Here is a 14,906-nt window from a genome sequence, read left to right as displayed (position 1 = left end):
CCCTTGGCGCATACCACTACCACTGCCGGACGCACCCAGTAGCCACGACCTGGTCTCGGGGGGCTCCAAGTCCATCCCCACCATCAGGGGCCCTGGTGAACAAGCACCCTGGGACTTAGATTCCGTGCGCTGGGGACGCCTATTCAGTGGAGTGCTAGTGGTACCGCCAGGTGGTCCCTTACAGTACCAGAAGGCCATGACTGAGTCTAGAGGAGGGCCCTCGCCGCTTGAGGAGATCTGCAGGCACTTGTCTAATTTGACTCAGGCCGTATCGGCCCTGCAGGATAGATGCCAGCAGATTGAAACCCAATTCCAGACCTGCACTATATCCGTTCCTGCCCCACAGGCCGCGGTCCCCGCACCCCCAGCCGTAGCAGCCCCTGTGCTGGTTTCTGGGGCTTTCGCACCACTCCCGGCGGCCGACCCCCGAGTACCCTTACCGGAACGTTTTCACGGGGACCGCACACGCTTCAGGTCATTCCGTGAGTCCTGTCTTCTTTATTTTGAGTTACAACCCCGGACCTTCGTGACTGAATCCATGAAGGTGGGGTTCGTCATCTCCCTCCTGCAGGGTGAACCCCAAGACTGGGCCCACCGATTACGGGGAAAAAATGACCCTCACCTTAGTTCGGTTGACATTTTTTTTGACGCCATGGCCATCCTGTATGATGACCCGCAGCGGGCAGCTTCTGCTGAAGCTACTTTGTACACGCTCCGGCAAGGCCGCCGAGCGGCAGAGGAGTACGCGTCTGAGTTTAGGCGCTGGATGGGGGACACACGCTGGAACGAATTCGCACTCCTGCATCAGTTCCGTATAGGCCTATCAGAAGGTCTGAAGGATGAGCTCGCCCGGGTGGAGGTGCCTGAGACTTTAGAGGACTTAATAGCACTGACCATTAAAATTGACCGTAGACTGCGGGAACGCAGGTTTGAGAGGTCCGGCCAGGGTCAAGGAAATTCCTGGGGGTCTTTTCAAGGTCCCAGTCAAGCACCTAGGCCAAACGTCCAGAACCGGCCACCTGGAGATATCCCTGAACCCATGCAACTCGGCCTGGCACGGCCTAAACTATCTCCAGAGGAATATCAGCGCAGACGATCCCAGAACCTGTGCCTTTACTGTGGTGAAGCTGGCCATATGGTACGATCCTGCCCGCAGAAACTGAGTAAGTGCACCTCTTCTTCCTTATCCATTGGCAATGTTGGTCCATCCCAATACTTAGTGGTGCCCCTTTCCTTTCAGCTTCCAGAAAGGACCGTGGAAGTATCGGCCATAATTGATTCGGGGGCATGCAGCTGTTTCTTGGACATTAATTTTGCTCACCAACAGGGTATTCCTCTCCAATTTAAACGGAAGGGGTTCAATATTTATTTGGCCGACGGTTCCCGAATAAAATCGGGGGTAGTGAACCAGGAAACCCCCTCCATCACCACTGTCATTGCCGGCCAGCACCAGGAACTCCTTCGCCTGGACGCTATAGCTTCACCCCTCTTCCCAGTCATTCTGGGGCTCCCATGGTTACGGGCCCATAACCCCCAGATTGACTGGGAAACCGGAGTAATCTCGTTCCCTTCCCCATACTGTCGGGTATACTGCCGCACTTCGGGCCCGGGGATCCCCCAAATCCTCCTGTGCTCTGAGGGGGAAGCTGAACTAAAACAAGTAATCCCTGCAGTCTACCATGGGTTTCTAGATGTGTTCAGCAAACGGGGAACCGATTCTCTACCCCCCCACCGCCCTTATGACTGTCCCGTTGACCTGTTACCCGGTTCAGAAATTCCTTTTGGGCGAATCTTCCCCCTTTCAGAGCTCGAACTGGGGGCCCTAAAGGAATATCTCGATGACAGTCTCCAGAAGGGGTTCATCCGCCACTCCACTTCACCGGCGGGGGCGGGAATTTTCTTTGTTGAAAAAAAGGACAAAACCTTAAGGCCGTGTATAGATTACAGGGAATTGAACAGGGTCACGTTAAAGAACCGTTACACACTGCCGTTAGTGCCAGAGTTGTTCCAAAGTTTAAAAACAGCAGTGGTTTTTACAAAGCTGGATTTGAGGGGGGCGTACAACTTGGTTCGCATAAGGGAGGGGGACGAGTGGAAGACGGCCTTCCGCACCCGCTTCGGCCATTTTGAATATTTGGTCATGCCGTTCGGGTTGTGTAATGCTCCGGCCACGTTTCAACACTTTGTGAATGATATTTTTAGAGACTTTCTGGATGTCTTTGTTATCGTTTATTTAGACGACATTCTGATTTTCTCCCCTTCTTTGGGGGAACACAGAATACATGTAGCAAAGGTATTGGGGCGATTGCGGCAGCATGGGTTGTATGCCAAGGCAGAGAAATGTTGTTTTGAACAATCCAGCATTGCCTTTTTGGGCCTGATTATCTCCACCACGGGGGTCGCGATGGATCCCCAGAAAGTCGCCGCAATACTGGATTGGCCTGAACCCACGGACAGGAAAGGCGTCCAACGATTTGTCGGTTTTGCGAATTTTTACCGGAAGTTCATCAAGAACTTCTCGGGTCTGGTCTCCCCCATTACTCAGCTAACCAAGCTGGGAACTTGGTTCAGATGGACACCAGAGGCGCAGGAAGCTTTTGAAGCCTTGAAGAAGCTGTTCACCTCGGCACCCATTTTGGGTCACCCAGACGCCGCCAAGATCTATATCTTGGAAGTAGATGCATCAGAGAATGCGGTAGGTTCCATCCTCTTCCAGCGGAAAGGCACCAAGGAACTGCTCCATCCTGTAGCATTCTTCTCACGGAAGCTTACCCCAGCGGAGAAGAATTATGATATCGGGGATCGAGAGCTACTGGCGATCAAGACGGCGTTAGAGGAATGGAGGTACCTACTGGAAGGTGCGGTGCACCCCATCTTAATATTTACTGACCACAAAAACTTGGAATATCTGAGAACCGCCAAACGTCTTCGCCCGCGACAGGCAAGATGGGCACTATTCTTTTCAAGATTCAACTTCCACATTACGTACCGGCCTGGATCAAAGAACACTAAGCCCGATGCGTTATCACGTATGTACGAGGACGCCAAGGAGATCCCAGTACCCGACACCATCCTGTCCTCGGGTAACTTCTTGGCCCTTCAGTCGGACCTTCATTCCAAGCTAATGGAGGCATCCACAACCATCTCTACCCCAGGCGGAGGGCCGCTCCAGAACAAGGGGGGACTCCTATGGAGGGAAGATCGAATTGTGGTGCCGGAGGAAGCCCGAACCCTGGTCTTGGGGCATTGCCATGACCACCCGATGGCGGGGCACTTTGGCCCAGAAAAGACCCTGGAACTTCTCCGACGCTCATTCTGGTGGCCGGACATGGCTAAAGATTGTAAGGGCTATGTAAGGTCCTGTATCACCTGCCAGAAGAACAAGCCAGCAAGAAACAAGGTTTGGGGTCTGCTGCGACCCTTACCGATTCCTGAACGGCCTTGGCAAAAGATCTCGTTAGATTTTATAGTCGAGCTTCCACCATCACTAGACCACACGGCAATCCTGGTGGTCGTGGACCGCTTGTCCAAGATGGCCCACTTCATCCCGTTGAAGAAAACCCCCTCGGCGGCCGAGACTGCGCGAGTCTTCATTCGTGAGGTAGTAAGGCTGCATGGGGTCCCCGAAGACATTGTCTCGGACCGGGGGGTCCAGTTCACGTCCAGATTTTGGAGAGCACTGTGAAAAAGCCCTGGACATCAAATTGTCTCTCTCCTCTGCGTTCCACCCTCAAACTAACGGTCAAACCGAAAGGACCAATCAGACCCTAGAGCAATACCTAAGATTAGAGATGAGCGAAGTATTCGAAAATTCGATTCGGCTGATTCGGCGAATTTCAGGAAGAAATTCGATTCGATGCGAATTTATTCGCTACGAAGATGACTTATAAAAAGGGTTTCTAGGCTTCAGAGAGCCTTTAAATTAGTGCAGAACACTGTACCTTTAATTTAAATGCCCTTGGAGATGAGGAAGGAGAAGGAGAAGGATGAGAAGAAGGAGAAGGAGAAGGATGAGAAGAAGGAGAAGGAGAAGGATGAGAAGAAGGAGAAGGATGAGAAGAAGGAGAAGGAGAAGGATGAGAAGAAGGAGAAGGAGAAGGATGAGAAGATGGAGAAGGAGAAGGATGAGAAGAAGGAGAAGGATGAGAAGAAGGATGAGAAGGAGGATGAGAAGAAGGAGAAGGATGAGAAGAAGGATGAGAAGAAGGAGAAGGATGAGAAGAAGGAGAAGGAGAAGGATGAGAAGAAGGAGAAGGAGAAGGATGAGAAGAAGGAGAAGGAGAAGGATGAGAGAAGAGAAGGAGAAGGAGAAGGATGAGAAGAAGGAGAAGGAGAAGGATGAGAAGATGGAGAAGGAGAAGGATGAGAAGAAGGAGAAGGATGAGAAGGAGAAGGAGAAGGATGAGAAGAAGGAGAAGGATGAGAAGAAGGAGAAGGAGAAGGATGAGAAGAAGGAGAAGGATGAGAAGAATTAGAAGGAGAAGGATGAGAAGAAGGAGAAGGATGAGAAGAAGGAGAAGGATGAGAAGAAGGATGAGAAGAAGGAGAAGGAGAAGGATGAGAAGAAGGAGAAGGATGAGAAGAAGGAGAGAGAGAAGAAGGAGAAGGATGAGAAGAAGGAGAAGGATGAGAAGAAGGAGAAGGAGAAGGAGAAGGATGAGAAGAAGGAGAAGGAGAAGGATGAGAAGATGGAGAAGGAGAAGGATGAGAAGAAGGAGAAGGGAGAAGGATGAGAAGAAGGAGAAGGAGAAGGATGAGACGAAGGAGAAGGAGAAGGATGAGAAGAAGGAGAAGGATGAGAAGAAGGAGAAGGAGAAGGATGAGAAGAAGGAGAAGGATGAGAAGAAGGAGAAGGATGAGAAGAAGGATGAGAAGAAGGATGAGAAGAAGGAGAAGGATGAGAAGAAGGAGAAGGATGAGAAGAAGGAGAAGGAGAAGGATGAGAAGAAGGAGAAGGAGAAGGATTAGAAGAAGGAGAAGGAGAAGGATGAGAAGAAGGAGAAGGAGAAGGATGAGAAGATGGAGAAGGAGAAGGATGAGAAGAAGGAGAAGGATGAGAAGAAGGAGAAGGAGAAGGATGAGAAGAAGGAGAAGGATGAGAAGAAGGAGAAGGAGAAGGATGAGAAGAAGGAGAAGGATGAGAAGAAGGAGAAGGAGAAGGATGAGAAGAAGGAGAAGGATGAGAAGAAGGAGGAAGGATGAGAAGAAGGATGAGAGGAGAAGGATGAGAAGAAGGATGAGAAGAAGGAGAAGGATGAGAAGAAGGATGAGAAGAAGGAGAAGGATGAGAAGAAGGAGAAGGAGAAGGATGAGAAGAAGGAGAAGGATGAGAAGAAGGAGAAGGAGAAGGAGAAGGATGAGAAGAAGGAGAAGGATGAGAAGAAGGAGAAGGATGAGAAGAAGGATGAGAAGAAGGAGAAGGATGAGAAGAGGATGAGAGAAGGAGAAGGATGAGAAGAAGGAGAAGGATGAGAAGAAGGAGAAGGAGAAGGATGAGAAGAAGGAGAAGGAGAAGGATGAGAAGAAGGAGAAGGAGGAAGGATGAGAAGAAGGAGAAGGATGAGAAGATGGAGAAGGATGAGAAGAAGGAGAAGGAGAAGGATGAGAAGGAAGGGGAAGGATGAGAAGAAGGAGAAGGATGAGAAGAAGGAGAAGGATGAGAAGAAGGATGAGAAGAAGGATGAGAAGAAGGAGAAGGATGAGAAGAAGGATGAGAAGAAGGAGAAGGATGAGAAGAAGGAGAAGGAGAAGGATGAGAAGAAGGAGAAGGATGAGAAGAAGGAGAAGGATGAGAAGAAGGAGAAGGAGAAGCAGAAGGAGAAGGATGAGAAGAAGGAGAAGGATGAGAAGAAGGAGAAGGAGAAGGATGAGAAGAAGGAGAAGGATGAGAAGAAGGAGAAGGATGAGAAGAAGGAGAAGGAGAAGGATGAGAAGAAGGAGAAGGATGAGAAGAAGGAGAAGGAGAAAGGATGAGAAGATGGAGAAGGAGAAGGATGAGAAGAAGGAGAAGGAGAAGGATGAGAAGAAGGAGAAGGATGAGAAGAAGGATGAGAAGAAGGAGAAGGAGAAGGATAAGAAGAAGGAGAAGGATGAGAAGAAGGAGAAGGATGAGAAGAAGCATGAGAAGAAGGATGAGAAGAAGGAGAAGGATGAGAAGAAGGAGAAGGATGAGAAGAAGGAGAAGGATGAGAAGAAGGAGAAGGAGAAGGATGAGAAGAAGGAGAAGGATGAGAAGAAGGAGAAGGATGAGAAGATGGAGAAGGAGAAGGATGAGAAGAAGGAGAAGGATGAGAAGAAGGAGAAGGATGAGAAGAAGGAGAAGGATGAGAAGAAGGAGAAGGAGAAGGATGAGAAGAAGAGAAGGATGAGAAGAAGGAGAAGGATGAGAAGAAGGATGAGAAGGAAGGATGAGAAGAAGGAGAAGGATGAGAAGAAGGATGAGAAGAAGGAGAAGGATGAGAAGAAGGAGAAGGATGAGAAGAAGGAGAAGGATGAGAAGAAGGAGAAGGAGAAGCAGAAGGAGAAGGATGAGGAGAAGGAGAAGGAGAAGGATGAGAAGAAGGAGAAGGATGAGAAGAAGGAGAAGGAGAAGGATGAGAAGAATGAGAAGAAGGAGAAGGATGAGAAGAAGGAGAAGGAGAAGGATGAGAAGAAGGAGAAGGATGAGAAGAAGGATGAGAAGAAGGAGAAGGATGAGAAGAAGGAGAAGGAGAAGGATGAGAAGAAGGAGAAGGAGAAGGATGAGAAGAAGGAGAAGGATGAGAAGAAGGAGAAGGAGAAGGATGAGAAGATGGAGAAGGAGAAGGATGAGAAGAAGGGGAAGGATGAGAAGAAGGAGAAGGAGAAGGATGAGAAGAAGGAGAAGGATGAGAAGAAGGAGAAGGAGAAGGATGAGAAGAAGGAGAAGGATGAGAAGAAGGATGAGAAGAAGGATGAGAAGAAGGAGAAGGATGAGAAGAAGGATGAGAAGAAGGAGAAGGATGAGAAGAAGGAGAAGGATGAGAAGAAGAGAAGAAGGAGAAGGATGAGAAGAAGGAGAAGGATGAGAAGAAGGAGAAGGATGAGAAGAAGGAGAAGGAGAAGCAGAAGGAGAAGGATGAGAAGAAGGAGAAGGATGAGAAGAAGGAGAAGGAGAAGGATGAGAAGAAGGAGAAGGATGAGAAGAAGGAGAAGGATGAGAAGAAGGAGAAAGATGAGAAGAAGGAGAAGCAGAAGGAGAAGGATGAGAAGTAGGAGAAGGAGAAGGATGAGAAGATGGAGAAGGAGAAGGATGAGAAGAAGGATGAGAAGAAGGAGAAGGATGAGAAGAAGGAGAAGGATGAGAAGAAGGAGAAGGATGAGAAGAAGGAGAAGGAGAAGGATGAGAAGAAGGAGAAGGATGAGAAGAAGGAGAAGGATGAGAAGAAGGATGAGAAGAAGGATGAGAAGAAGGAGAAGGATGAGAAGAAGGACAGTTCTGTGACAGTTTCTGTCTATTTCTGACAGTTCTGGGACATTCACTCCATACAGCGGTTTCAACCGCTGTATGGAGGGAATGTCATAGAACTGTCAGAAATAGACTATTTCTGACAGTTCTGGGACATTCACTCCATACAGCGGTTGAAACATTGTATCTATTTGTTTCCATAAATGGATCCATTTATTGAAACAAATAGATACAATGTTTCAACCGCTGTATGGAGTGAGTGTCCCAGAACTGTCAGAAATAGATTATTTCTGACAGTTCTGGGACATTCACTCCATACAGCGGTTTCAACCGCTGTATGGAGGGAATGTCATAGAACTGTCAGAAATAGACGATTTCTGACAGTTCTGGGACATTCACTCCATACAGCGGTTGAAACATTGTATCTATTTGTTTCCATAAATGGATCCATTTATGGAAACAAATAGATACGATGTTTCAACCGCTGTATGGAGGGAATGTCCCACAACTGTCAGAAATAGACTATTTCTGACAGTTCTGGGACATTCCCTCCATACAGCGGTTTCCGGCAAAAAGTGTATGTGCAGAGTTCCTCTATTCTGCAGATACACTTAGAGGAGCTCTGCAGATACACTTAGAGGAGCTCTGCAGATACACTTAGAGGAGCTCTGCACATACACTTTTTGCCGGCTTGGAATTAATCTTATTTTCATCCTACTTCTTCTTCTTCTTCTTCTTCATCCTCATCCTCATCCTCAGAAGAAGAAGAAGAGGATGAGGATGAAGAAGAAGAAGAAGAAGTAGGATGAAAATAAGAATAATTCCAAGCCGGCAAAAAGTGTATGTGCAGAGTTCCTCTATTCTGCAGATACACTTAGAGGAGCTCTGCAGATACACTTAGAGGAGCTCTGCACATACACTTTTTGCCGGCTTGGAATTATTCTTATTTTCATCCTACTTCTTCTTCTTCTTCTTCTTCATCCTCATCCTCGTCCTCTTCTTCTTCTTCTGAGGATGAGGATGAAGAAGAAGAAGAAGAAGAAGAAGTAGGATGAAAATAAGATTAATTCCAAGCCGGCAAAAAGTGTATGTGCAGAGCTCCTCTAAGTGTATCTGCAGAGCTCCTCTAAGTGTATCTGCAGAATAGAGGAACTCTGCACATACACTTTTTGCCGGCTTGGAATTATTCTTATTTTCATCCTACTTCTTCTTCTTCTTCTTCTTCTTCTTCTTCTTCTTCTTCATCCTCATCCTCGTCCTCTTCTTCTTCTTCTGAGGATGAGGATGAGGATGAAGAAGAAGAAGAAGAAGAAGTAGGATGAAAATAAGATTAATTCCAAGCCGGCAAAAAGTGTATGTGCAGAGCTCCTCTATTCTGCAGATACACTTAGAGGAGCTCTGCAGATACACTTAGAGGAGCTCTGCACATACACTTTTTGCCGGCTTGGAATTAATCTTATTTTCATCCTACTTCTTCTTCTTCTTCTTCTTCATCCTCATCCTCATCCTCAGAAGAAGAAGAGGACGAGGATGAGGATGAAGAAGAAGAAGAAGAAGAAGTAGGATGAAAATAAGAATAATTCCAAGCCGGCAAAAAGTGTATGTGCAGAGTTCCTCTATTCTGCAGATACACTTAGAGGAGCTCTGCAGATACACTTAGAGGAGCTCTGCACATACACTTTTTGCCGGCTTGGAATTAATCTTATTTTCATCCTACTTCTTCTTCTTCTTCTTCTTCATCCTCATCCTCATCCTCAGAAGAAGAAGAAGAGGACGAGGATGAGGATGAAGAAGAAGTAGGATGAAAATAAGAATAATTCCAAGCCGGCAAAAAGTGTATGTGCAGAGCTCCTCTAAGTGTATCTGCAGAGCTTCTCTAAGTGTATCTGCAGAATAGAGGAGCTCTGCACATACACTTTTTGCCGGCTTGGAATTATTCTTATTTTCATCCTACTTCTTCTTCTTCTTCATCCTCATCCTCATCCTCTTCTTCTGAGGATGAGGATGAAGAAGTAGAAGAAGAAGAAGAAGTAGGATGAAAATAAGAATTCCAAACCGGCAAAAAGTGTATGTGCAGAGTTCCTCTATTTCTGACAGTTCTCTGACAGCTTCTTCACATGTACAGCGGTTGAAACATCTGTATCCTAAATGGAAACTAATAGATACAATGTTTCAACCGCTTTACATGTGTTCCTTCTGTCAGAGAACTGTAAGAAATAGCGGAGCTCACTGCAGGGACACTTTTGCCGGCTGATTGGGAAATATTCGATTCGCGCACCCGAAGTAGGCAAAATTTCGGATTCGACGCGAATCGAATATTTCCTGAAATTCGTATCGAATTCCGGTTCGCCTGGTTCGATTCGCTCATCTCTACCTAAGATGCTACACTTCATTTACTCAAGATGACTGGATGCCACTTCTACCCCTAGCGGAATTTGCGTACAACAACGCCCGCCACTCAGCGACGGGACAGTCCCCGTTCTTTGCCAACTATGGCTTTCACCCAGTCTTCCTCCCAGATTTGGTCACGGAATGCCCAGTACCAGCAACGCAAGATGTGGTGACGTTCTTCTCCGCGAACAATAAGAAGCTTCAAGAGGCCATCAGTCGGGCCCAGGAAGACTACAGGAAGGCATTCAATAGGAAACGGAGAGGAGATCTGGTATTGCGGCCTGGGGAGAAGGTTTGGCTTGCGACGTCCAATTTAAAAATGCTTTGCCCGTCAAAGAAATTGGGACCCAAATTTATAGGCCCCTTCTGCATTAAACGGATGGTTAACGAAGTGGCCTACGAACTCGTCCTTCCTGACACGCTCAAGATCCACCCAGTCTTCCATGTGTCCCTGCTGAAGCCAGTAGTCCCTGATGCCTTCCCTGACCGGGAATCTAGACCCCCGGAAGCCGTAACGGTCGAGGGAGAAGAAGAATTTGAGGTTGAAACAATCCTGAAGTGTCGAAGGAGGGGAGGCCAGACCCAATTCCTTATCAAATGGAAGGGCTATGGCCCTGAGGACAATTCTTGGGAACCAGCCCATAATGTCCATGCACCCAGACTTGTCCGGAGGTTTTTTCGCGATCACCCGTGGTGGAGAGATCGGGTGGGCATCCGGAGGTTGCCCGTAGGGGGGGGGGCAATGTCAGGGATCTCTCCGATCCCCGCCGCGATGGTCCCGGCGCAGGCGCAGTGCACCGCCCTGTGCAGGGACACGGGCACTAGGTCCGGGCCGGCCGCGGCGTTCGGGTTCGCGCATGCGCAGTAGAAGCCGCGGCCGCCCGCTGGGCACCAATGGCAGCGCAGGGCGGGATATTTAAATGGCCCTGAGCTGTCATTCAGTGCCTTCTGGTCTTCCCTGCATCCTGTGAACCTGTGAACCTGTGAATTGTAAGTTGTGACCCGGATTGTACCTGACCTTGCTGTTTTCTCCTATCCTGACCCTTGCTTTGCCTGACCTCTCTCTTGAATGCCCCTGATTGGATTTGAACTGCTGTTGCTGACCTGGCGTGTGACCCGACCATTCTATGCCCACTGCCTTGTACCTTGCCGTCCTCTCTGTTACCGACCCGGCCCGTCTGACCTTGCTCATCCATCCATCCATTCCTTGCAGTGGGGTCTTCTGACCTCCTCACATCAGACTCTTCCCCGCGGGAGCCCTTGGCGCATACCACTACCACTGCCGAACGCACCCAGTAGCCACGACCTGGTCTCGGGGGGCTCCAAGTCCATCCCCACCATCAGGGGCCCTGGTGAACAAGCACCCTGGGACTTAGATTCCGTGCGCTGGGGACGCCTATTCAGTGGAGTGCTAGTGGTACCGCCAGGCGGTCCCTTACACCAGGCCTTCTTGTCCGACATCAGTGCCTGACTTCACAAGTGTGCTTCTGGAAGAATGGTCAAACATTCCCATAGACACACTCCTAAACCTTGTGGACAGCCTTCCCAGAAGAGTTGAAGCTGTTATAGCTGCAAACGTTGGGCCAACTCAATATTGAACCCTATGAACTAAGATTGAGATGCCATTAAAGTTCATGTGCGTGTGAAGGCAACCGTCCCAATACTTTTGGCAATATACTGTATCTATCATGTGGAAATACCTGATGCTTCTGAAGGCTTATATTTCATATGTCATAGGTTTCAGATGCTTTCTGCATGTGCTCAGATGTATTTGGCATATACCTATATGTATTTATTTTCCAAATATGTTTTTTTTCAGTAATGCACAACTGACAGGAAGCTAGCAATCAGAAAAAATGTTGACACTACTTAATAAGGTGGAATGGTTTTTATAGGCAAACTGTTAAAAAAATCTAGGGTCCTATTAAAAAAACACAGGTATGTAGCTTAGTGGTCAAGTAAATCAAGTAATTTAATTATGATATAAAAGATTAGAAAATTAATTCCATACCCATTAAAGCAATGTGCAGCTGTAAGGACCCATGCATCTCCTATCAGGACTCCTCCACACATGAGCTCACCATTAAGTCTAATGTTAACCAACCACGGCCAAGACCCTGGTGAGGTAACACTCCCTCCAATTATACGACCTTTGGGACCAGTGCTGTTAATGACAGCTGATATAGTCTGTCCACAGGTCACTGATAAAGAGAAAAAAAAAGGAAAATGGAAAGCTCAAATGATTATTTCATTCTGGCATAAGACATATTTAATACTTCACATAACACCAGAATCTTTGCTGCTGAAAATTCAGTTAAACATGAAAAATAACAAATATTAAACATATTGTAGTCTACAAGATCTCAGCCTCTTGACTGGAGGTGCATAAGAGATGAGCTTAAAGCATTACTAAACCCACAAAAGTAAAATCAGTCTGTATATGCAGCAAGGCTTGTTATACTCACAGTGGAACTTAAGGGGTTAATCTGCTGAACACTGATAGAGGTCACAAGACTGCTACAGTTGCAAGAAAAAGTATGTGAACCCCTTGGGATTACGTGGAGTTTTGCATGAATTGGGCATAAAATGTGCTCTTAACGTCATCTAAGTCACAACAATAGAAGAACACAGTCTGGTGAACATAATACTACACAAACATTAGATGTTGCCATGGTTTAATTGCACATAACATGTAAACATTCACAGTGCAGGGAGGAAAAAGTATGTGAACCTTTGGACTTAATAACTGGTTGACCCTCCTTTGGCAGCAATAACCTCAACCAAACGTTTCCTGTAGTTGCAGATCAGACCTGCACAACGATCTGGAGTCATGTTGGACCACTCCTCTTCACAAAACTGTTTCAGTGTAGCAATATTCTTGGGATGTCTGGTGTGAATCGCTCTCTTAAGGTCATGCCACAGCATTTCAATCGGGTTGAGGTCAGGACTCTGACTGGGCCACTCCAGAAGGCGTATTCTGTGCTGTTGCAGCCATTGTTTTGTTGAATGACTTGTATGCTTTGGGTCATTGTCCTGTTGCATCACCCATCCTCTGCGGAGCTTCAGTTGGCGGACAGATGGTCGTACGTTTTCCTGCAAAATGTCTTGATAAACTCTGGAATTCATTTTCCCATCAATGACAACAATCCGTCCAGGCCCTGAGGCAGCAAAGCAGCCCCAAACCATGATGCTCCCTCCGCCATGTTTCACAGTGGGGATGAGGTTTGGATGTTGGTGTGCTGTGCCTTTTTTTCTCCACACATAGTGTTGTGTGTTCTTCCCAAACAACTCAATCTTGGTTTCATCTGTCCACAGTATATTTTGCCAGTAGTGCTGTGGAACATCCAGGTGCTCTTTTGTATACTTCAACTGTGCTGCAATATTCTTTTTGGACAGCAATGGCTTCCTCCGTGGTGTCCTCCCATGTACTCCATTCTTGTTTAATGTTTTCCTTATTGTAGATGTGTCAACAAAAATGTTAGCATGTGCCAGAGATTTCTGTAGATCTTTAGCTGACACTCTGGGATTCTTCTTTACCTCATGCAGCATTCTGCGCTGTGCTCTTGCAGTCATTCTTACAGGACGACCACGCCTAGGGAGAGTAGCAACAGTGCTAAACTTTCTCCATTTGTAGACAGTCTGTCTTACCGTGGACACATGAACATCAAGGCTTTTGGAGATACTTTTGTAACCCTTTCCAGCTTCATGCAAGTTAACAATTCTTGATCGTAGGTCTTCTGAGAGCTCTTTTCTGCGAGGCATGGTTCACATCAGACAGTGCTTCTTGAAACCAGTAAACCCAAAACAGGTGTGTGTTTTTTAAGGGCAGGACAGCTGTCAGCAACACATCCAATATCATCACACTGATTGGAGTCAAGGTTGGCTCACTCCTGGCTCCAATTAGCTCTGGGAGAAGTCATTAAGCTACGGCCTCACATACTTTTTCCTCCCTGCACTGTGAATGTTTACATGTTATGTGCAATTAAACCATGGCAACATCTAATGTTTGTGTAGTATTATGTTCAGCAGACTGTGTTCTTCTATTGTTGTGACTTAGATGACGCTCAGAGCACATTTTATGCCCAATTCATGCAAAACTCCACGTAATCCCAAGGGGTTCACATACTTTTTCTTGCAACTGTATATACTGCTGATGAGAGCAGGTATTTAGCAGTTTATATTTACTAAAATAATTGCATTTCTATGTTCTGTGTACTGTGGAAGACCGGATATAGTAAATACAGGTTTAGTAACACTAATTTATAGGTTTAGTAATACTAGGTTTAGTAACACTTTAAACTAGAGCGACTGAGCCTCTTCTCATTCTCATTTTCCACAACAGGGTATAAAAGGAGGAATATGGAGAAGCCTTCAAATGTCATAAGCAGCTCTCCTTTCCACAATAGGTCATAGGTCAATAAGACATTAGTCAAACGTACACATCTGATAATTAACAGCTCTAAACCATCCTATGCAGTTTTAATGTTTAAATATAACATTTTATTTGAAGGCTAAAAATAGCAGTTTTAGGTCAATTTTAGCTTTAGGTTTATAAACTGGTATTTTCTATTATTATTTGTTATTATTTTTATACACTTTGTATTTTACAAATAAGTATTGATACAAGGTGCTTCGATGGTTAACGTGCTTGTAATCCCATACATATACCCAGTGAAGTGACTGGCTTCAGGTGATACACAGATATTAAATAAATCCTCCTACATAAGCTGTACCTGTTTATTTGCAGCATTCTCTTCTCTACGTTCCTTGAAAGTGCTGAATTTATAAAGCTTGTCTTAGAATTTAAAAAAAAGTGTCGGAGAGCTGAAGCTACACTCTGCAGAGCTCAGCGAGGAGAGTTCTGAGAACTGATTGGAAAGAAGAGACACCCCCTCCACACAGGAACAGAGCTGAGGCTGTCAGTCACAGTATGTGTGCTGAAGGTCCACTGTCACCATTTTTTTCTTGGTGTCAGGAAAGCTTGTCAGAAGTAACTCATGCTGATAGCAGAGGAATGAAGCAGCAGATACAAATGATACTTAGGGCTCTAAACACACACTATAGAGCAGTGGTTCTCAACCTTTCTAAC

At 46.4% G+C, this 14,906-nt stretch overlaps 1 protein-coding gene across 1 annotated transcript in view; it reads right to left on the bottom strand.

The window, feature by feature from the left end:
- PRSS56 (serine protease 56) overlaps positions 1 to 14,906 on the bottom strand; it is a 62,160-nt gene that overhangs the window by 35,364 nt on the left and 11,890 nt on the right. Inside the window, exon 5 of the mRNA XM_089680170.1 lies at positions 11,829 to 12,018. Coding sequence (XP_089536296.1) covers positions 11,829 to 12,018 — 190 coding nt within the window. The remainder of the gene's footprint in view (positions 1 to 11,828; positions 12,019 to 14,906) is intronic.

The sequence above is a fragment of the Staurois parvus genome, unplaced genomic scaffold (assembly GCF_062004578.1).
Source record: "Staurois parvus isolate SC_StPar_1 unplaced genomic scaffold, SC_StPar_1.0 ptg000235l, whole genome shotgun sequence".
In the NCBI taxonomy this organism is placed as follows: Eukaryota; Metazoa; Chordata; class Amphibia; order Anura; family Ranidae; genus Staurois; species Staurois parvus.
The sequence above is the reverse complement of the archived record's forward strand: the minus strand, read 5'-3'. Positions and strand labels throughout refer to the sequence as shown.